We start from the raw sequence: 23475 nt of genomic DNA, 5'->3' as shown, positions 1-23475 counted from the left end.
AAGGAAACCAAGTTTCTCACAACCAAATCCACCCAAGATCTCTCAAAACACGAGACACAGAAGTTAGTAATCCAAATTCAGGTTTGCACGATCAAGGCTAACACTAGATGTTTATAATCTTGGGCTACTATAATCATCTTGCTTTTCTAATTTTCTAAGCCCTCTAACCCAAGATTAGATCAACTAACCCTATGATTAGCATCAAGCACGTAACAATCTCCCTGCCATGGGTCAAGTGGGCAGTAGGATGGGTAAGATAGCTTGTCCATGCACAGGCCAGCCATGATGGGCCAATGCTAGCGGCTGCATCCTTGTTTATGACCAGCCTAAGCAACTAAACACACATCTTTCCCTTTTTATCATAGGTACATAACACATTCTCCACATACACAGTCGGCGGCCTAGATGAATCCAAGAGCATGCCCAAATTCACCTTATAAGAAAGTGCAATTTATAACCTCATTGTAGTCATCCACAAGACAATAAACCATCAACTCCATCATGCATAGTATGGACTAGATACTATGACATCCCCACTAACGTCATCAGTGCCCAATAGTGGGTGTAGAACTTGGTATCAATATATGCTCCCACACACACCCCCCCCACGTGCGCGCGCACACACACACACACACTCTTAAGAGCATACATCCAAGAGAGTAAGAATGCATGGGTAATGCTGGACATGATGTGTATGATTCATTCAATGCACCACCAGCTTTGAAAATTAAAAACTCTGATGGAAAAGCTTATGCCAACTTTTTAGAAATGTACTTACTATGTGTGCTAAAAACCAGTGTCTGTTACATGCACACACACAATAGTGTGCCAGGATTGGAACCAAAGACAAAAACTGACCCCCAGTTAGTAAATTACTGTTGCTACAAAAAAGGCCTCAATATATTTAGTTTTCCTGATTCTAAGCACCAACACTGTCGATAGGAGCAGTAGCCTCTTGTGTATACGCAGCTTCCATAGCTCTGGTTTCCTGCATAAGCGCTTCTGCAGTGAGAACAAAACCTGCAAACCCCATAGCAAACCACTGTGATACTAACTAATAAACCATCTTTACCTGAATGGGTAGAAACAATTTGAATTCTGGGGGGACCTCTTCCTCAGAGTAGAGACGATCAGAGAAGTAGATGCGGCGAATACGACAGTTGGCATGGACTTGCACACGGAGAGTTTCGACATAGTTGGTACCATAGGCACGCCTGGTAAAATCAGAGAGGTTGAACTGGATTTGGTTCCATCCTTCGTCCAGTCTCATCGGCATAGTGCAGATAAATGGTCTCACACGAGTCATGGTCTGCCATCAAATCAAATATTAATTATTTGCGATTCAACAAACAGAAAAACAATATGATACACTTAAACAAAATTTTGCATAAATCTGCATGCATGCATACAAGAATGTATGCATTCATGTATGTTAAAATCATATCAACTATTTAACAGGCTATATAGAAAAGATTAATTATATAAAGATCTATGTAAGAAGCTGAAAGCATTTGTTGCATACAAAATGTTGAGCATGCCTATGGGTGTGTGCATGCGACCTTGCGTGCATGCGTGTGTGTGCGTGCGTGCGTGCGTCAAAATCATATCAACCATCTGACAAGTTCTACAGAAAAGATTGATCATTTGGTTTAAATTAAAAAAGACATGTTGAAAAGAATAAAGCATTTATTGAACCATGGATCAACCATACATTTGAAAAGTTCAGAAGGACAACACACTGTTCTTGGAAGAACACCTTACTTGATAATTAGAAGCTCTGAAACGTCGCCTTAGGTACTTATCATCAAGCACTTCTACTTCAAATGTAAAGTATTTCTTCAAGTTCTTAATTATCATGACTAAAAACGGTAACTTAATCCCTAGTGTGCCATGTGGATCCGGAGGAGCAGAAATAAAATTGGTAGTCACATTGGCACCCATGATTTCCACAACACAAGATTGGATGTCTTCATCTGTCAGTCTCTTAATATGCCCATTCTTAACTGCAGTTTAGAAGACAGCATACCTAAAGCACCTTAATTAAACCAATTCACTACCTAAATCACCTTAAATCAAACTAAGCCACTGTATCATTTCACAGCTTACATTGTGTGTAAAGATCATGGGTGGGCCATATCAGCACGCAAGCCAATCATCATAAACAAGTAGCCTAAATCATACCTCGATTAGCTTTACAGGAATGTGACCAATCAGATATGTTTGCATACCTTGCTTGTCCCAGATTTGCAGCGGCTTGCTCCTGGTGTGGCAAGAATACCGAAGAAAGACAACAACAAAACAAGGAGAAGTACCTTGTCACGATCAGGGTCAGTGGCAAAAACAAAAAGAACACAGATGTGCAAGCGTACAAAAACATTTAAATCTGAAGTGCAGTGTAGTGAAATAACAATTACCCGACACTGTAGAGTATGGAAAGGAAACCAGACTGATACGCGTTTTTGAACATGTTATACTGAGAAATGGCTGCCTTGCTCTTTATTCTTCACAAGAACCTGATTGAATTCTGGCCGAGAAGTCTGCAACACAGTCAAGTTAAGAGTTCAATACCACTTCCTGTATAGACATTATTTGAACTTTCCATATGTTGTTCAACTTAAAAACCTCACAATCACATCATCCTTAAGCCCTGCCCACCCTTAATTTCATGAAAGAAACTCTCCCTGCATTATAAGCATTTAAGGCTCCATAATTTTCACTTTGCCCAAAAAAAAAAAGTGTACACACATGTATATTATGTATGTATCTATATATGTAAATGTACATAAACCTACACATATACATGTGTGTGCATGTGTGTAAGCATACACACACATGTATATATATGTGTACATATGTAAAATCTTCATCTTTCTCATTTTGAACATTTCTGGAAATCAAAGTATATCCATGTGTAATTTTAAAATTTTGTTTTTCCCAACTTTAACAAATCTATATACAAAAACATTGATGGAAAGATTATATGTTCCAAAGAAGAGAGCAATTATTTGTCCAAAGAACGAGACAAGATTATTGTTGCATACAAACTCCGGCTGCAAAAACTATAGAGACTTCAACAGACTTCAGCATATGCGGCTCATGATTTACTGTCAACAAGTGTAGATCAAGCGTTCCATTAGCCATTAAGCTTAGAAAACAAGTACACAAAAAGTCTAAAATGATTGTGCCAAGTCAAGGTTGACTAACCCTCATTTCATAGCTGGAAACCCTAAAGATTCTATTTTTTTCTCGAGGAAGTAAGGAGCATGATACTATCTATGGATCCTTAATGATCCAATTACACCAAATGATAAACACGAGATGACAATAGAAATTATGAAACATTGACCATTACAGGATTATAAATGCCGCTCTTTATTCCATTTACAATAATATGATGATATACACACATCAACCTATTGACGCACAGCGTCAACAAATCTTGTGAATACCATCATAGAGGACTACTGATGTGTTAGGAATGACTCTCAGAAATAGTTTTTCAGCCTAGCTATGATTCTCAAAGAGCACGTTGAAACCTTTGGGGATGATGCATTAAGATTGAGACCCTAAAGTCACAAAGATAGGTGATTAAACCCTACAATTCAAACCGTCTGAACACACAGAATTGCTGTACATTATGCTTCACATAAGTGCAACCCTATCTCAGATTGAAAGAAACCCGAAAATTGTAATAGACGACAATGGCATGCAGAGTGGGAATCACTAAAATAGAGTTTGGAGAAACGATTTGAACCCCTCGGCTGTTATCCCTTAGAATTACTGGATGTATTCAAGACAGAAATGAAACCCTGAAACGCGAAAACTTGATACGAAACCCTAAAAATTACAGAATGGTAGCCTCAATTACACAGGATCGATGCTTAAGATGAAATTGAAGATTGAAAAACCAAAATTGTACGTGATCAATGAGAAGCAGTGAAAGAAACCCTGGGTTATGGAACCCTCCAACTATACAGGATCTATGGTAATTGAAACCCTAAAATAAGCAGTAAAAGAGACTCTCAGGGATGATGAGAACAAGATGACAAAAGCTTGCACGCAGAACGAAACCCTAATTATGCACGAAATGTGAGAAATACTGCACACACGCAGAGAGGGTACCAGGTCTTTGAAGAGGAAAAAGACGATGACGAAGAAAAGGACGAAGAGGATCTCGAACTCTGCGAGGCGGACGAAGGCAAAGACAAGATCGACAGCCCGCGTGAGCAGAGAAGGGGACTTGGGAGAACCTGCCTGCCTCCTCATATCACACAAAACCACAAGCAGAAATGGCTTTTTCCTCCTGCAGGAACTTCCGCTGCTCTGCAGAATAAGCTATGGCTATGCCGACGAAGAAGAAGAAGAAGAAGAGAAGAAGACGCTGACACTTTCATGATATGAAGAGTTTCATTTATCTTTGAGATACTAGGAGGCACGTTTTGAAAGACTCGTATTTTAATTTATGCACCTTCAAAGTCATCATAGAAGACCTTTATCTGCTTGAAACTTTGTCACATGGAATTGTGCACTAAGCATAAATAGATTTTTTTGGTACATTTGCACTTTAATTCTGAGTGCATAGGATTCTGCATTATTTTGCAAACAAGGCGAACGGCCAACAGGAGGCGGATAGGATTTAGCACCATGAGCAACTCAGAGAGATTAAAAAACACACAATTCATGTGGATATGGCAAGTTGAGTACCTCAAATTTTGAGCTTGGTGAGCTCAAGAAACATTGAGGGGTATAGAGTGATAGGTGATGGCTATGGGGATTTGGGCACATCTTAAGAAACATTCAGGCATATAGAGTGATAAGTGACAGCTATGGGGACGTGGGCACATCTCACTTAGAGCTTTTTTTTTGTGTCTCTGAAGAGCACCTGCTTGCTTTTTCTCCTTTTAGGCAAGTTAAGAAGAATGTAGGGGAGAGGGTGAGCTTAAGCTCTTTGCAATCAAACACACACACACACACACACACATTAGTGGGATGGATCCTCGAGGAGTGCATAAATTGACTTACCAATCCAACAATATAGCTCAAATCAAGCCTAGTGATAGTCATGTAGAATCAAACTCCCTCTATAATGCACCTATAAATAGTAGGGTCCTCTAAAAGATCACCTATATTTGCAACAACCAATTTTTTGTTCTTCTCCAATTGCACTGAGATTGGCTTACAACTTGATATTCCACACTTGGACAACATGTCCAAAGCATACTGCCTCTGTAAAAGTAAATCCCATCAGGCGATCTAATCACTTCTATATCCAAGAAGTATTACAACTCACCCTAATCACTTCTATACCCATGAAGGAGCATCTTCACCTTATGAATGTCAGCATCATTGTCCCCTATGGCAATCAAGTCATCAACATAGATGACTACAACAACAATGCCCACGTCACTTTTTTTCATATATAGTGAAAAATTTGTTGCAGATATATAAAATATAATGGTGACAAAATACTCTCCTATCTTGTCTAGCAATGATGTAGGTGAATGTTTCAATCCATACAAGGCTTTACACAACCTGCAACACAAACTCTAGGTGTGCATGGTCCCCATATGCTAGTGGTTGCACCATGTAGACCTCCTCCTATAAATCACCATGTAAAAATGCATTCTTTACATCCCCATTTTATGTAAAGATCATCCCTTAGCTGCAACCATAGTAATGAGTGCGTGATACATGTGAATTTGTTGAACCCTGTAGCACCACCAAATGATGTGTCAAAATTCATGACATTCTGCCTCAACCTTCTAACAATAGACCCATTACTAGAGAGGACTCTCCTAGTCCACTAAGCACATGTGATCACTGCTCTCCATTGCTACAACCACAATGTTGTTTACATCAGTCTCTACGCTGTAATGTAGAGGCTATGGGCCATGTAAATAATGCCTAAATAATTGGGACTCTAGGTTAAAGCCTTGGGACCATGGGCATGGACAATAATAAGTGTAGTGTGAAAAGATGCCATAGTATATAAGTGAATATGGTTTCCATAATCACAATTAACAAGAAATAATTATTTTTACTTTTCTAATGAGCTTTCCATAGCCTAGCCTTTTGGTACTCTAAGCATGAGTGCAAAGATGTGGTATGCCATCTTAATTGAGTGCATCTCCTTCTTGCATATGGAATCCTTAAGTGGAGTATACCAGCTACTCATTTCATCAAAAAAACATCTATACTCACTCGCATCCCACGAGAAGTGTGGTTATAGCATCTATAACCTTTCTGCTCAAGGGAATATCCGATAAAGATTTCTTTTCTTTTCTTGTCCTGGGATCTAATTTTCTTCTCACCTCATCTGGTACATGTACATATGCAATGCACCCAAGCACTTTGAAGTGAGCCAAACCTAGTATTCTGCTAGTAAATTTATGTTCAAGCATCATGAACAGTAGTAGTGCGGGTTCTATTCATAAAACAAAACGTAGATGCTATTACTTCAGTCCAAAAATAGTGGGGCATTCCTTTCTCATTCATTAACACACATGAAACTTTTGCAATACGCTTGTTCTTCCTTTCTACAACCCTATTTATTGTGGGGTATCTACTTATAAATTGCCTCTTTATCTCCCATGCTCTCTTAGATAATCATTGAACTCATTAGAGAAACATTTTTCCCCACCATATGATCTTAGGCATTGTATGTGTATGCCTTTGTCTTTCTCTTAAAGCTCTCTGAAAGTGTTAAACACTTTGCTTTTCTCTTTCATGAAGTGTACCTACACCTTCCTAGTGTGGTCATCAATGAAAGATGCATAATAATGGCATCCTTTGATTGATGTCATCTTTGTTGGTCCCCACCAAACATTAGAAGACACCACATCTGTGGTCTTTGACTTACATTTATGTGGAAATGTATGCTTAGACTATTTTCCCAATTGGCATACTTTGTGCATTCCATCCACTTCTTTGAACTTCGGCAAACTTATAACAATACTTTGGGCCTACATATTTTTTCGCCACACTGAATATTGACATGACCTATGAATTTATGCCAAATGTCAATGCATGAAATCACACCTATACCGTGTGCAAACATTGCAGCCTTCACTTCGGGCAAGTTTACATCCAAAGTAAACATTCTACTAAATTTTGTTCCCCTTTGCAATCTCGCAACACTGTTATTGAAGTCTTCTACATAACATCCATGAGAATTAAACTTCACTTGTAGATCCTGCATAATCATTTGTTTAACAAAAAACAAGTTCTTTGTAAGATTTGGAACATGAAATATACCATCCAAGTACTTAATTTTGTGAGCATGCATAGACAATGGTACCTTACTAATATGGGCAATAGAATGTGTAATATCATCATCTATTTTCACATACCCTTGTTTTTCCAAAAATTTTACACCTCAATCAATATACCATACACCATGATTCCATGCATCTGCAGCCATGAACTTAGCATATGTTATATCACAAAAAGTTGTTCACTTTTATCTTTGCTTGCTTGCATAATTCCCTTGCTGCAACTTTCCACTTTTGATGTCATTTTGGTTATTATAGAAGTACTTTGTTATATTCCCTAGTTTACCATAACAATAGCACTCTATGCTATTTTCACTTTGCTTTCTTTACTACACACCTCAGTCTCTCTAGCACTTTTGAAAGTAAATCAACTCTATCTCAACCCAAAGAGTAGTTTCTTTCAACTATTTACTGAACTCCTAAAGAAAGCTAAGCAATTCTAATAGATCGATAAACATTTTTGGGATACTATAGGAAGTTCTTCAAGAACTTTACATATATTGTACGTGTTGACTGAACTCCTTAAAAAAGCTAAGCAATTCCATTGGACCAATAGACATGATATATCCTTTTAAGCTTTAAAAGAAGTTCTTACTCATTCACCATTGTTACAACTGCTTGATCTCACTAGGCCATTCTTTTTAGTTGTGTGACCAATGCGCGTGGCTATAGGATTGGGGTAGTGCTCATGAAAGACAAATATCCCATAGCTTCTGAGAGTGGCAAGTTGAAAGCAATAGATAGCAACTATAGTATATATGACAAGGAGTTGATTGATGTGGTACATGCTCTTATAATTTGGGAAATTAACTTATGGGTTTAAACCTAGCAACTAGCTTAAGTCACCATGGATTCCAACAAATGTATGTGATTGCCATGTTTAATGAATGTACCATTGCTGAGCTCTTGCATCATCTTATGTGCTTAAACCCTAATCACTTCACTTCTTCACTCACCATGATTAAACCTTGTGATTAGCAACTTGCTTAAGCCACCATGGATTCCAAAAAATGTATGTTTTTAAAGTACCATTTGTCTGTGAAAGTCGGGATACTTGCAACCGTGAACCGTTACTGTTGGAAAAACCGGACTTTGTGCATTTGGTAGAGCATTTTGGAATTATGGTAGTAACAATGAAGAGACATTTTTTGCTAATGCAAACAAGTTATACCATAAATGTAATGTGTAAGGATCCTTTCTATATTGGGGAATGGCCAAACATCTTCAGTTTCAATCTTATGACATAAGGAGCTTAAATAATATGGCAAATTATATGTTTATGTCATAGAATTGTTATCTAGATTCTTCTATGGGTTAGATTGGGGACACCTGAAATACTATTGCACCATGCTGGTAGTTGGTATCATGGGTGATTCCATATTAAATACTAACGGGGGTTAGTGTTATTGGTGTGTGCACATTTAGAACCGTGCTATTATTAATGGTATTTCTTGTGATTCCATGTTACATATACACTGTAGTAGTGCATTTGGTGTTTATATTTATGCCACTTATATGTTGTCATGTCGGGATTAATTATTGTAAGAAGTCGAATTGATTGTATGTAACTAACATGTTGGGATGCCTATTATACATTGTCATGTTGGGATTGATTGTGAGGAGTCCAATTGGCTATATGTAACTAATATGATTGGCATTATCACTATGACAGAGCTGACTAGGATATCACATGACATGGGTGCACAGTTGTGCAATATAGTGCAAAGTTTATTTATTTGGCCACATGTTGATATTTTATTATATGTCCATTGCCCATGTTGTATAGTTGGGGTGTGTTATTTTTGTGCATATAGTGTGAAGTTTATTTATTTAGCCAGATGTCGATATTTTATTATAGTGTGAAGTTTATTTATTTAGCCAGATGTCGATATTTTATTATATGTCCATTGCCCATTCTGTATAGTTGGGGTGTGTTATTTTGTGCACATGTGAGTATAATTATTTATGATTACAACCTTAGTTACAAGACTTATGGTTATTTTTGTAAAAGGCAAGCCCTATTTGTAAGAAAAGCTATTTATGGCTCCTTGGGCCATTTTGAAGAAGAAAAAAACACATGTGGGAAGGACCAAGGGGAAGATTTTACCCAATGCTTTGTCCTATGTTAATTTCTTCATTCTTTTATTTGCTTTCATATTATTTAGCCATGGTTTATTTATTTTCACATGTCGTTGAAAGGTAAGTGAGTGGTGAGAAATTTCTCCTTGTACGAAGATCATGACAGTGGTATCACAACGTTGGTCAATTTAATTACAAAGTTCGGTAAATGTAAGGGAAAAGGATAAGAAGCTTCACAAGGAAGACCATTGGACAAAGGACAAGGCAAGGGAAGGACCTTTGGGCTACAAAAAACATAACTCAAGGCTTCTAAAAGTTTAATACATGAGCAAAAAACATTTTTCCATTCAAGATATAATACCTATTATTCTACATAATGGCATATGCTAACAGGGCATCTCTTCAAGATCTGATTACATAGGGTGTTTAGTAATGCCTTGGAGGTCTCATATATGCAAAAACATGAGGATTTGGTGTGCAAAAAAATAGGGAGCCCATCCCCTAAGCAAAAGGTGCAAATTTCATTTTTGCTCATAAGGAAGCTTATGTTTCCTTAGTCACTTTTGGAATTCGTACAAGGTGTAAGGTATTCATATCAAATATATTTATTATATTGAGACTTTTTTCAAGTTTTCAAAGCCCAAAAATCTTACATTTTCACAAGTGGGAGGACAAACAAAAGGGGAGGTTTTTACACAAAGTTTTGAGAACCTGAAAAATAAAGAAAATATCGTCAATTTCCATGTTTCTCATCTCAGCTCTCCATGGTGTCCAAAGGCTAAAGTTTTACTTCCTCTAGGACTCAATTGAGTTATGATCAAAGTTCTTGACTTGGAGTATTTTACCATCCATCTTTTTCAGTCAACCTTGCACAAATTATAGCATACGATAGGTTTCTTGGCTTAAGGCAAGCGTCAAATTTCATTCACCGCTTCAAGTGACAAATAAGGGAAAAATTTTCATTCTTGCATTTATATTCTCAGATTTCACTTTTCATACTTCTCTTTTTATCTTAAATTCTCATTTCTCTGGCAAAATATATGCACGCAACCACCTATGGTGATGCAATGATGGTAGAGTCTATACCCTTTTGCTTTCTGAGCTATATCCCACAAAAATGCATTTTACCACCTTATCATCCAACTTATTGCCTTGTTGCAGGCACAAGAGCATAATCAAGACAACAAAAAATATGCAAATGAGTCATCGAGGCTTCCTACCATTCCAAACTTCATAAGGGGTAAGTGTCTTAAAGGCATTGGTGGGGCATCTAATTAGCTCATAAATGGGGCACACATAACTACCGCCAACCAAAAAACATAAGGTAAATCCTAGTCTTTAACCATACAATGTGCCATCTTCATGAGAGATTTGTTGGCCTTCACGCAATATGCCATCTTCATGAGAGATCTATTCTTCTCTCCTTAGCCACACCATTTTGTTGAGGTATGCAAGGTACCTTGTGCGTTGATATTTTATGCCTCTTTTAGCCATATATGCATGAAACTCCTTTCATGTATACTTATCTCCTTGATCTCTAGGCTGCCCACTTTACATGGAGACACATTTTTAGCCATAGAAATAAAGTGTCTAAAGTATGTAAAAACCTCCGAGTTTGCTTTTTGGATACACTCAAGTGTTCTTGGAGTAGTCATCAATAAAATTCATAAGATCAATGGTCGTGGTGTTCTCATAGGACCATATACATCGCTATGAATAAGCTGTAATTTTTGGATATCCTTTATTACCAATCCATCTTTTGGGAATGATGTCGTTGCCCAGAATGCACCCCTCACATACATGTTTGACAAGGGCCTTGTTGAGCTGTGGTAACTCTGATACCATCATATGGTGTAATCCGTCTTTTGTACATGGGAGCTTGTGAACCAGCCTCTGCAGCACACCGACAAGTTATTGGGGGGGTCAAGTGGGTCTTTAAGACTAAGTTTCATGCTAATGGATTTGTGGGAAAACACAAAGCCAGATTAGTCACAAAAGGATACTCTCAGGAATGAGATTGTGGATTATGAGAAAACTTTTTTCTCATACAGATAGATACACCATGTTAACCACACTGGTTAACATTATTTTCAAGCGTGGTTATGCTTCATGTAACTCATTTTTATGTGACCATGCTAAGCGCTTCATGTAAAAGATATATGGGATGACTGAGCTTATGACTTGTGTAATGCCAACCATGAAGGTAAGCCTAGGTGTGTACATAGAGCTAGAAGGATCAATTTTGGCCCCCCAATTGTAGAATGGGCGGCCGGCCATTGTAAAAAGAGAGCTCATGTATGTAAGTGACTTATGAAATATGAAAAGGGATAATTCCATTATCAGAATTGAGTTTCTCTCTCTCTCTCTCTCTCTCTCTCTCTCTCTCTCTCTCTCTCGTGGCTTTGGTGGTAAGCTTGTGTAGATCTATGCATGATTGTGATTTGTGCATGAAGGTGAGGTTCTCATTGCTTACCTCTTCTTCTTCTTCTTCTTCTTGCTCTCTCTGTCTCTTTCACTCTTGCACACATAAAGGCATTGAGTAGGAGTTGAGCTCTCCATAGCTCCTTCTCTCTTTGCTCCTCACCTAGCTTGTGGAAGCTCTACTTGAGTGACACAAGTGGTGGTGGAGTAAGCCCCTAGTAGCCTCACATTGAGGAGTTAACCGTCATTAGGGTTGGCTAATTGATAGTTCCCGAATCGACCCTTGCATAGTCTTCTTTCTCTTCTTCTCACTCTCTCTTTTGTGCAAGGAAGAATGTTCATTTTGGTGAACATCTTTGGCGCTGCCCTGTTGGTGGAGGAATGCATTTAGCTTAGGACCCTCCACATCCTATCACTTGCTAGAATCTTGATTTGCTTGGTTGGAATGCAATCCACTGGTATGAGCATGTTATGATATGCATGTTTGTTTGATTTCATCTTTTTTTTCTTCAACAAATGGAGTTCAATGGAGCAAGAGGAGCTTGGGAAGCTACATCAAAAGTGGAAGCTACAAGTAAGTGCCCTAATCTTTCTCTTGAGTCCATTAATTTCTTATTTTCCTTCAAACTAGCTAAACAACTATAAAAGTAGCTTAATTCCATAATTAATCTTAGTTCATTAGCTTTAATTAGGCATTCTAGGCATCATTGGATAGCTTGGGTTAGCCTAAGCCATCCACAAAAAGAAAAACATAAAAAATCATCAATGAAGGGTTGAAATCATAGAGAATACAAAGGAGAAACTGGGCGCATTATTCAGTTTCAAATAGTTTTTCTAGGAAGTGAATGGTTGTTCACTTCTCAGACATACGGCCATATGCTTCTCACTCCTGGCAAGATCCTCCCAAATCTACCTCATCAATGAGAGCAATGAGCATTAAAAAGGAATACAATGCATTAAAGGGAGCATAAAGAGCATTGAAAAGGGGTATAAAGAGGGTATAGTTGTACTGTGAGGGTATAGTTGTACTATGAGGGGAATATTAGAGGGAAGCTATTAGAAGAGGGTATAGCTGTACTGTGAGGGTATAGTTGTACTATGAGGGGAATATTAGAGGGAAGCTATTAGAAGACATGTCGTTTCGGCATTCAAAGAGACTTGCCACCTACATTCATGGAAATTGGTGCAAAAAAAAAACAACCCTCTGTTTTGACAACGTTAAACCATCCTACGCACAATCGCTTATGAGATCAGACCCTTTGGTCAACACAGCGTGGAGTCAAACGGTGTTAGTCCTTGATAGCACCAATGAGAGTGAAGAACATCCTAGCATGGGACGCACTACCCTTGACCTAGAGGTAGGAGGATTGACCGCCCATTGGATGGACAGACCACGGATCCTTGAGTAAGACCTTGAATCCCCTGCACATTCGCAAACAAAGAAGTCTTGCCCTTAAGACTAAGGAACTTTATCTTGGGAAATGCACAATCAGAAGATCCTCACCCTCAGGGACACATGCATGGAACGCTAACCAAAGAGAGCGGCCACACCACCATTAAACCCTAGACTAGAGGTGAGGCAAAGCCCTATTAACCTAATCTAGACTAAACCAATAGTCTGGGGAACCATGCCGACTATTGTAAAACAACAGAATCATACCAAGACCGTAGAGTAGGCAAGTATCAAACCTAGGTCAAGAGCCAGCCCACCAAGGCCCTGAGACCTCTCATCAGAGGGAAAGAGCCTATCCGGAACATTTCGGCCCAACACATGGAATGTATCTGCCCCTTACGGAATGTATCTGCCCCTTACGGAATGTATCCCAGATACCGTGTGGATCCTACGAAGCACATATTAGCCCACCACTGAGGCAAGGATCACGACTGGGATACTATCCTCCAGGCCTAGCTCCCCCACCCGTCATACCTCAAACCAGCACCAGCCACCATGGCAAGACTGACACCATAAATACTAAGGATATCCATGGAAATAGGGAGGGGGTAGCTTCAGGAAGTGCACCACTGACACCTGCTCACTTGGTGCAAGGGCCAAGACAAGAGAGAAATAAACCTACCCACATTTCTAAACTTATCACTACGTTCGATGGGACTAGAGAACCCATACCCCATCTGGAAATGGTCAACTAGATTTGTGAGGCATTCATCCATGTGGACGATCAAGTAAAGGCAAGTGGGTAGCTTCAGGAATTGCACCACTGTGTTTCCATTGCTTTCGCTGTTGTATGCTCTAGATATCCATGATTGTTAACATGGTATCAGATCCTTGCTAAGGTTAAGATCCTCCTTCTCTCTCTCTCTCTCTCTCTTCCTCTCATAATCCATTCCCAAGCAAGAAGGTGGTGGTAGAAGAAGGAGAGGAGCTTCAAGAAGGAGGGAAGGATAAAGCAAAGTTTGAAGAGCTTCATCAAAGACGAGGATTGCAGCACCAAAACGCTTTTGAGGCTTGGAGGAGGAGAAGAAGAAGATGACCATCATCCGGCAAGGAGAAGAAAGAAAGAAAGAAAAAAAAACGTGGTAGTTCTGTCCTTATTTTTTTCGTCGAAAAGTTTCATCCGCGTTTTTTCCCGTCCTCCTTTGGAGCTTCTTTGTGAGCGTCTGAAGGTGTGGAGGTTTGTAGTGGCGCCATCTTCTTCCTACATAGCAAACAACAGCAATGCCAAGGAAAATCCTGTAGATCAGGTTGCGCAGATCGTCGTTTGGTGTTCTCTTCAGACAAAGAAAAACAATAAAAATAACATCAAACTTTTCGAAGGTTTCATTTCTCTCTACGGTTTCTTTTCCAACCTTTCTTTCCCAAGGAGCATATAGCCTCTCTCTTAGCAATTCTAGATCAACCATAAGTGGCCATCTATTGTATCACTTTAGTGATACATTATTCTTCTATATCTTCGTTATCGCCTTGCGATCTATTGTATCGCTTTAGTAATACATCATTCTTCTATATCTTTGTTATTGTGCAATTTGAGTTTTAAAGTTTTGTTCTGTGTGAAAGATCCTACTTCTTGTGAGTGTTCTCTTGTATACACCACATTGTATCCTCTTATAGACCTATATATATATCACACTCTAATAAGTGGATGTGCCATCCCTTAATTTTTCTCTTTTTTTGGGGAGCTTGGAGCTTCTCTCTCTCTCCAACAACTCTTGAAGTTTGCTCTTCTCCTCTTGGTCACCAATTGATTGGTTGGGGGCTTCATTGCTAATCAAGAATCAAGCCAAACTTAGAGGTAAGATTAATTTTTATGGTTTTTTTCAATTATCTCAATGACTTTCTTCTTCTCAACCCCTCTCAAGCTTTCAAAATGATTGGTTTTATTCAAATCAAGCTTTTCCTAAGATTCTTAATGTCTAATTAGAATTAAGTTAATCTTTATGCTTTCCTTAAGTAAATCTCTCTCTTAAAAAGAGTAGTCATCTTTATGGCTAAATCTTTAGCAAAAGAATGTTTCTCAATGATAATCTCTTATTTCGAAACTAGACTCTAGGCTTGATGAGCTAAAGATCAAGAATTGATATTTTCATAATTTTGTATTAGTAAAAATAATGCGTATTTCTTTTTTCGATTGTTTATGAGTAGATAAAAATTACTTTAACTCATTCTAAATGAGAAAAGGATTATCCTAACAAATTCAAAAAAGAGAAATGTTTAAATTAGCTTAATCAAAGGAAAATAATCATAATTATGCTTATAATTATGGTTAAAATTATGATATGAATACATAGTTTAAATTTAAGCTTAAAAGAAGAACTTCTATCATATTTTCCTTACAAGTTTTTATTCTTTTAGAAAAAATTAAGAATTTATCAGTAATAGCAGCGAAGCTATGGTAAAATTTTTAGGAAAAAATATATATATCTTATTTTTATGCATAATACTAAAAGAGGAATTCCTACCATATTGTAGGTTTAGAAATTTTAAGCAAAAAGAATGATTTTTATCATATTCATGAAAGAATACATTTTTGTATTTATGCATAATTATTTAATTAAGAGAAAAGAGAAATTTTTGATAAATTTATTTTTTATGCATAAGAATTTAAATGTTAAAAGAGGAATTCCCATGACATTCGGTACTCAATCATTTAAATGCTAAAAGAGAAATTTTTGGCATATTCCAAAATAATGGATATTTTTATTTAATTTTAAAAAGAGAAATTTTTATGATATTTAAGTAGAAAAAGTTCTAAATTAATTTTGATGATAAAAGAGAAATTTTCACCATAATTCCACATAAAAAATTAGGGTATACTAATGTGGATGATTAAATTGGTGAAAAGAATATTTATATGTGGATAAATCAACAAATTGATATATACCCAAAATTGGATTAGTGGAAGAAGAGTATTTTTATAAAATCCTGATACTCTCATATAGAACTATATTTTTTCAATTCTATTGTGGTTAGGATGGAAAGAAACTCATAAAGTCAGATTTTTTTTTAACGATTAGAAGTTCCGTTAATTCATTTAAAGAAAATCCTTAGGAATCAAAGTTAGAAGTAAACCGAATAATTTTTGGTTAGACCACGACCGTGAGAACAGCGGCCAGTAAATTACTTGGCCATCTCTCGAATCTGAATCAAGCAAAAACCTCATGTGACCAATTCCAAATCTTGACACAAAGAATAGACTACCGTTGAATTAGAGTAGTTTTCCTTTAACCAAAATCACCAAGAATCAAGTTGGAAATTCAGTCAAATGATGGGTAGATTACCCTGATGTGAGATCAATGATTCTCATTAAGAAAATCCGGATTGTGGAAAAAAGGATTTTGTGAATCAAACTCAAACTGGGAATTCTACTTGCATAGAGCTTGTGTGTTTTTTTTAAAAGGACTGTTTTACGCCAGAATGCTGGAGGAAGCATATGGTTTGTGATTTAACTAAGGAGAGACTCATTGTTGCAACAGCTAGTGGGGAGTCGTCGAGGGACGTCTCGCAGGCGGCGACAAAGCCTGCTGAGGTCTTGACCAGCCTCGGTGCACTTCCGGTACGATGGGCGAGGACCGATGAAGCGGTCCCTGGGTGAAGTGCTAGGACACCTAAGTAGGATCCTAGAGGGTTCTGACCAGGTGATGCACGGGCTCGCGCGTTGTTAGGACATCCATGCATACGTCGAGGAAGATATGGATGAACTGGAAGGAATTACTTTTGTGAACTAAATTTTGATATTGGATCTTGTTGGTTGACCAGCTGGTCTTCAACGGAGAGTTCGGATGATATATTTTTGTAAAACAATGGACTCAATATTTTGGAGGATTATGATTAGTAATACTATGGTTGCATTGAAAGATTGTTTTAAAGACAACCGAATCTGTTAAAATGGCAATTTCATATTGGGTGTGTAAGTGGTATGACTACCTTGAATTTTGCTTGAAGCGCCAGCTAGGGAGCCTGGGAACTCTTTTCCTCGTTACCCGGGCAAAACATAACCAAATTTTTATAAAGGAATCCCACCAATACAATGGTTGGGTGGTTGGCTAACCCATGGGGCCTGGTAGGCTGGATCGGGGGATTCCTGTGATACAAATAGTTACGATTAAGTTACGTTAGTTAGATTAAGTCCTAGGAAGGGCCTTGTTCTGTGGGAGGGAATCAGTGCGGCTGTGCCTCGCTAAAGGGGGGGAAAAGCGAAGATTCTATGGAGCAAGTGCAAGTCTCTTCCTTGATCTGGCCATGTGACTTTCGAGTTCGGTCGGATCAATTTGGCTAGTTAAGACTTTGACTCGATAGATTAATTCTCTCGTTAGATGATTTTCCTGGTGGAATCACCCGTGCCTTTCGGGGACGGAAGTTTTTTCGGGTTTGATTTTGGAGGAACAGTCGGGCTAGTCTCTTGTCCGGACATCCGTGCGAGACCCCGAGTGTGGATCCCAGCCTCGCACAAGAAGCTGACATTGCTTCCGTCTCACCAGCGCCTGAGGAGAGGGCATCGTAGAGGGGGGCGGGGGTGGTATCAGAGCATTGTTGGAAGCTAAGAAGGAAAAACGAATTATATCAAAAATTTATAATAAAAACTCAGAAAGAGCATTTATGTATTGTGTTTTCATTCCTTAAGCTTCATTAAAATGAAGACTTTTAATCCATGAATTTGGTTTTATAGATGGAAATTCCACGTTTATCCGGTATTCCGAATCTCACTCAGTCTCAGGATATGATTGCTTTCGCCTTCGAGCATATCGTCTCCTCCGCTACTACGTCTCGAACAAGCAGAGACAGACTCACAAACCATTTCGAGGATTTATATTTCCTAGACCCGGCTTAGAGACGGCAGCATAAGTGGCACGCAGGGCAATATGTCCACGCCTCTTGCAACAACCAACGCATGATGCTGAGGGAGAATATCTCGTTAGAGCCATGGTCCTGTTGAGGTTAAAAGTGATTCATGGTGTTATTCTATATCACCCCACACCTCGAGATTTCAGACTTTCCTGCCATATTTATAGACTTCTTAGTCGTTTTATTCCAAAGAGTAAGATTGTAGATAGCACTAAGAGAACATTTGTATCGATGCATGTTTGTAGCCCAGTATCACTGTCTTATGCATTTTTCGCGGAGGTTTTGACTATCTGGAGCCAAGATGCTCTATGTACATATCACAACCTTTATATAAATAAAGAAATGTTTGTGGAAAAATTTCATGTTATATAACAAATTAAAGAGGCAAGATCTATTCCTCGGACATATAACGAATTGAAGAAGCAAGATCTATTCCTTCGGACATATGTCATAGATCTCCAATAAAATCGATTATCTTGTTTAAGCAATTATTTTTCGAACCTCTTAAGTCTTAGGATCTCGTTGATGAAATCAAATAGGAATTTAATAATGTATCATTTTTGACAGAATCATGAGGCGCGCAAACTGTGGGACAACCAGATCCTCTCACTATGATGAGGAAGAGCTTGACCCCAATGTTCGCAAACTCAGCCAGGTCCCTTTAAGGGTGCAGGGGAGAATTTGGATGAGGCTGTGGAGAAATGGATAGGTAATGGAAGAATACTTTGATGTCACCAGATACAACGAGAGGAGAAAAATGTCTCTTGCAAGGCTAAAGATAGTGGAAACAACCATGGTGGCATCGAGAAACCATTGCGAGACCAACCATCTAGATAGGAACACCTAGTCCTGGAATGATCTCAAGACTTACTTAAGGAAGAGATTTTATCCCCCCGGATTTTTGGAAACCAACATGAATGAATTCTTAGAGTTAACCCAGGGGAGCAAAACTATTGAAGAATATCATCAGGCGTTCGCTCTTCTCCCTCAAGTACTCACCACCACTAGACGAAGAGCAACTCATGGCCAGGTTCATTCGAGGAATGAACGAACCTTTGGACACCCTGGTCAAGAATGCCAAGGCAGTTTCCATGGCCAAAGTTGTAAGGATGAAGAAGGACTTTGCCAAAGCCTTTATTGTTAAAAGTCCCGCCCCCTCATCCTTCAAGAGATTCCAAACACCACCAAGAAGTTCTTCCAACCTTTCGCCTCCAAAGAGACACCAAGGTCCTAACCAGAATCAGGAGATAGGAAGTTTCAAGAATGAAGAAAGACCTTTTCCTCCTCGAAGCTCTTTCTCAAGAACTCCGACTCTTTCCAGAATGCAGAGGTAGGGAAGAGCTTCGAAGTGAAAACAAGTGTTTCGGTTGTGTCATCAAGGGTTTGGGCAGCACCAGCTCAAGGATTGCCCAACTCCCTCTATGGGCCAAGGAAGCTAGGGTCCTAGAGTTTAGAGATAGACTCCTTCGTATCAATCCAATCAGGGTCCCTCGTGCCAAAATCGGGGCAACCCCAGAAGAGTGCCAGCTCAGCCTGCAGCCTCCATGCAAAGTAGTCTCCGAACTCCCTCCTAGAATTGGGGAAACCAAAGAGAGAGAGTTCCACCTCAGACTACAATAGCTAGAGCCATCACTATAGCTGAGGAAGTGGAGGAAGAAAAAGGACAGATCTATGCTGCCGTCGCGATTGAGCATCATGGGCAGAATCGTCAATTCTTTGTCCTCCAGACTCCAGCAGAATACCACGGTAAGCAATCCAAGCTTTTGATTGATTCAGGCAGTACTCATTATTTTATTTCCCTAGGATGTCTACGTAAGTTAGTCCTAAATCAAAAATCAGGGAAACCTATGCAAGTGGAATTGGCCAATGGAAAGATTCTTTTTACACACCTTGAGACAGACCCTATTCAGTTTAGTCTAGATGGGAACGTAATAGATTGCCAGTTCAAAGTCCTATCCTTGGGAATCTATGATGGAATCCTTGGAATGGATTGGCTCCATATAAGAATCAGGATGACATTCATTGTCCACAATGGAACCATCTCTTTCCTTGACCTTCACGGGAATAAAGTTCAAGGAACTGGAATTTCCGGATCCCCAAGGCTGCAATCAGTCAAAGCTTCTAAATTGTTAAAGGGGCTCAGAAAGAGGCAAGCTGTTTATGTCTTTAAGATGAATCCTGTAGACATAAAATGCAAGGCTAAAGAACCAGAGTGGTTAAGTGAGTATGTAGATGTGTTCCCTAAAGATTTGGCTGAGATGCCTCCGACTCCTTGCGAAGTAGATCATGAGATCAAGTTAAAACCCAGATCTCATCTAGTAGCCCAGCGTGCATATAAAATGCCAGTGCCTGAAGCCATAGAACTTCAGGAGCAGTTAAGACAACTGTTAGAGCAAGGATTCATCAGACCTAGTGTTTCACCTTGGGGTGCGCCCGTTCTCTTTCAGAAGAAGAAAGATGGAACGTTAAGACTCTGTATTGATTACAGAGGATTGAATCAGTTAACAATTAAAAATAAGTATCCTATTCCCAGGATTGATGAACTTCTGGATCGGTTAAGTGGAACTCAAATGTTCACAAAGATAGATCTCAAATCTGGGTACTACCAGATCATAATCAAGGAACAAGACATCATTCAATGCTCACTAATGGGCATTATGAGTTCACAGTTATGCCACATTTGGATTGACTAATGCCCCGACGACGTTTAACCGTCTCATGCAGGATATTCTCAGAGAATACTTGGATGACTTTGTTCTTGTCTTCTTTGATGACATCTTGGTATACTCAAAGAATGCTGCAGATCATGAAGATCATGTGCGCAAGGTCCTGGAAATCCTAAGGAAGCACCAACTCTTTGCAAAAAAGAGCAAGTGTTCTTTCTCTGTTGACCAAGTGGAATACTTGGGATTCATAGTGTCTAAAGATGGGATTTCTCCTGGCCCCACAAAAATCCAAGCAGTCGTAAATTGGTCAGAACCCAAGACAGTGAAAGAAGTTAGAGGATTCTTGGGATTAGCTGGATGGTATAGAATCTTTATACCCAAGTATGCTCAAATAGCATCCCCTTTAACTAACCTTCTAAAGAAGAGTACCTTATTTCAGTGGACTGCTATGTCAGAGTGCCTTTGATAAGCTGAAGACAGCAATGTGTAAGGGAAGTGTATTGATCCTTCCCTAGAAGGGGATGAGATGAAGTCATCACTAATCACCTTTGAGAAAATGTCACGGTGACTATGATGTCCTATGGGAAGACCAACTTTTGCCTCCCACCACTGACTCCTTCACTATATCTAGCAATGTTGTGGGGTCTGTTTGTATTGGTTCCAAAGGTAGAGGCTCCAAAACAACTCTTTCTACAGCCCCTTGAGAATGGTTATTGATTTGGTTAAGGCCTTTGGCACACTCTAAGGTTTCCTCATCACTAGTTCCAGGATTGACTCTAATACATTACTTACAATCTCTTGGGATTATTTCATCCTCTCTTTCTTCAACACACAAAGTTGGGATACTCCTTGAGTTTCTTTGAAAGGTTTTTATAATCAATAAAGTCCATCATTCTCTAGCATTAATGTAATGAATAAAGTCCATCATTCTCTAGAATTAATGTAATGAATTGAGAGCTCTAGGGAACTCATTTGTTCCAACATTTGAAATTTAGAATGGGCATGGAGATTTGCATTGGTAGTATACAAAAGGCCACATTGAAACTTAGCCAAAGTTTTTGTACGTTTGCCGTCATAAAGGCATATCTACCATTTTTTTTAAAGGTAGCATCTTTAAGCAAGGACATGGCTATAGTAGCTTTCTTAAACTTTGGGATATCCACAATGTTAAAATAGAGGTGCAACTTGAAAATGTTGTCCTCTTTATCATGTAGCATTGTTGACAAAAAGGATAAAAGAACTTATTGATTACATCTTCTTGTGTCTTATTTATAGTGAGGTATAACTTGTTGCTTGCTTTGTATGAGTTTAATGTTGTATTAAACAAGGTAATAGAATCTTGTGACTCTATCAAATGTGATTAACTAATTGGAAGGAGGCAAAGATGAAGCTTGTTGATTGTGCTAATCTTTGGCCATTGCTACAAATGTAAGTTAACCCTTAGGTTCTTCCCTAGACAACATAAATATAACTCTCTCTCTCTCTCTCTCTCTCTCTCTCTCTCTCTCTCTCTCTCTACAACACATCAAGAGCACAACAGCATTTTCGCAATGTTTTTGAAAGGGAAATGTCGGGACTATTAATGCTGCTAAGCAACGTAAAAGCGTTGCTCAATAACATTTTTTCATTGCAAATGCTATTTAGCGGCGGCAAAAAAAGCTACTTAGTAGCATTCGTAAATGCTATTTAGCGGGCGAAAAAAGCTACTTAGTAGCATTCGTAAGCAACGAAAAAATGCTGCTATACTGTAAAAAATAAAACGCTACTCTCAGTAGAATGGCCTGCAAAAAGTATCCCGCTTCTTTTGGAGTCGTGTCATTTTTATCTTTTGAATGCCCTAAACTTGGTACTTTGAGTTTTTTACAGATTTATGTCTAATCTATCACTTCTACCTCTTCGACCCTATCATCCTCCTACCCTATCCTCCTCAAGCTCAAGCAAGGTGTGTCTTCTCTTTTCCTTCATCTCCTATGCAAACAAGCTTTCCATGAAAGCTTTCTTGTGAGTATTTCCCTTCTCTTTCCTCTCTTTTAAATTTTTCTTTTCTTCTTTGTTCCTTGTTATTGAAGCTTAACCGTAACCCTTAGACATAGAAACCCTAATAAAGAGCTCTCCATCCAAACTCTTTATTAGGGTTTCTATGTAGAATCTAGGATTAAGGTTAAGCTTCAATGAGAAGGGAAAAAAAGATTCAATAAGTTTTATATGTTATGCAAAAGCTTTCATTAAGATTTCTATTAAGATTAGGGTTTTGTATATGCTTTTTATTAAGGCTAGGATTAGGGTTATTAATACTTTTTTTTAAATTTTGTTTGATTTTATAGGTTATCAACACATACAAGCCTCACAAGGTAAGAGATATCTTTCTTGTATGTTTCCTCTCTTATGCTTTTACATGTTATTACATGTTATAGGGTTTGTAAGTTTTAGGGCTTTTAAGATTAGGGTTTGTTATTTTTTCCATGCTCTATGGATAACCTTTTGAGAGCTATGCTTCTCTCAAGAGGTGGCCATATGCCTTAGCCTCATGCATGAGGCTAGGACATAAAGCTTATGTATGAGGCTCGTGCATAAGCCTCATGCATGAGGCTTATGAATAAGCCACATGTATGAGACTTATGCACAAAGCCTCATGCATAAGGCTCATATATAAAGCTTATGCATAAGGCTTAGGCATTAGCCATAAGCCTCTATGCATAGTCTTTAGAGAGCTATGCATCTCTCAAGAGTGTGGACATAT

At 38.6% G+C, this 23475-nt stretch overlaps 1 protein-coding gene across 2 annotated transcripts; it reads right to left on the bottom strand.

Moving 5' to 3' along the window:
- Positions 1-759: 759 nt before the first annotated feature.
- Positions 760-4445, bottom strand: LOC147618615 (uncharacterized). 2 transcript variants are annotated; one of them, XM_086773639.1, is made up of 4 exons: positions 2415-2525; positions 2229-2260; positions 1073-1309; positions 760-988 (listed from the first exon to the last, which is right to left on the bottom strand). In XM_086773639.1, the coding sequence occupies exons 3-4, from the start codon at positions 1304-1306 to the stop codon at positions 920-922; spliced, it is 303 nt and encodes a 100-aa protein (XP_086629765.1). In that variant the 5' UTR covers positions 1307-1309; positions 2229-2260; positions 2415-2525; the 3' UTR covers positions 760-919. The 2 variants fall into 2 exon arrangements, 1 of the variants encoding a protein (XP_086629765.1); XR_015261929.1 differs by lacking the exon at positions 760-988 and adding an exon at positions 4123-4445 and having other exon boundaries at positions 1202-1309; positions 2415-2537.
- Positions 4446-23475: the final 19030 nt, after the last annotated feature.

Source organism: Cibotium barometz, chromosome 34, assembly GCF_041138505.1.
Source record: "Cibotium barometz isolate CiBa-2024 chromosome 34, ASM4113850v1, whole genome shotgun sequence".
NCBI classification, from domain to species: Eukaryota; Viridiplantae; Streptophyta; class Polypodiopsida; order Cyatheales; family Cibotiaceae; genus Cibotium; species Cibotium barometz.
This window is presented reverse-complemented; position numbering and strand designations above follow the sequence as displayed.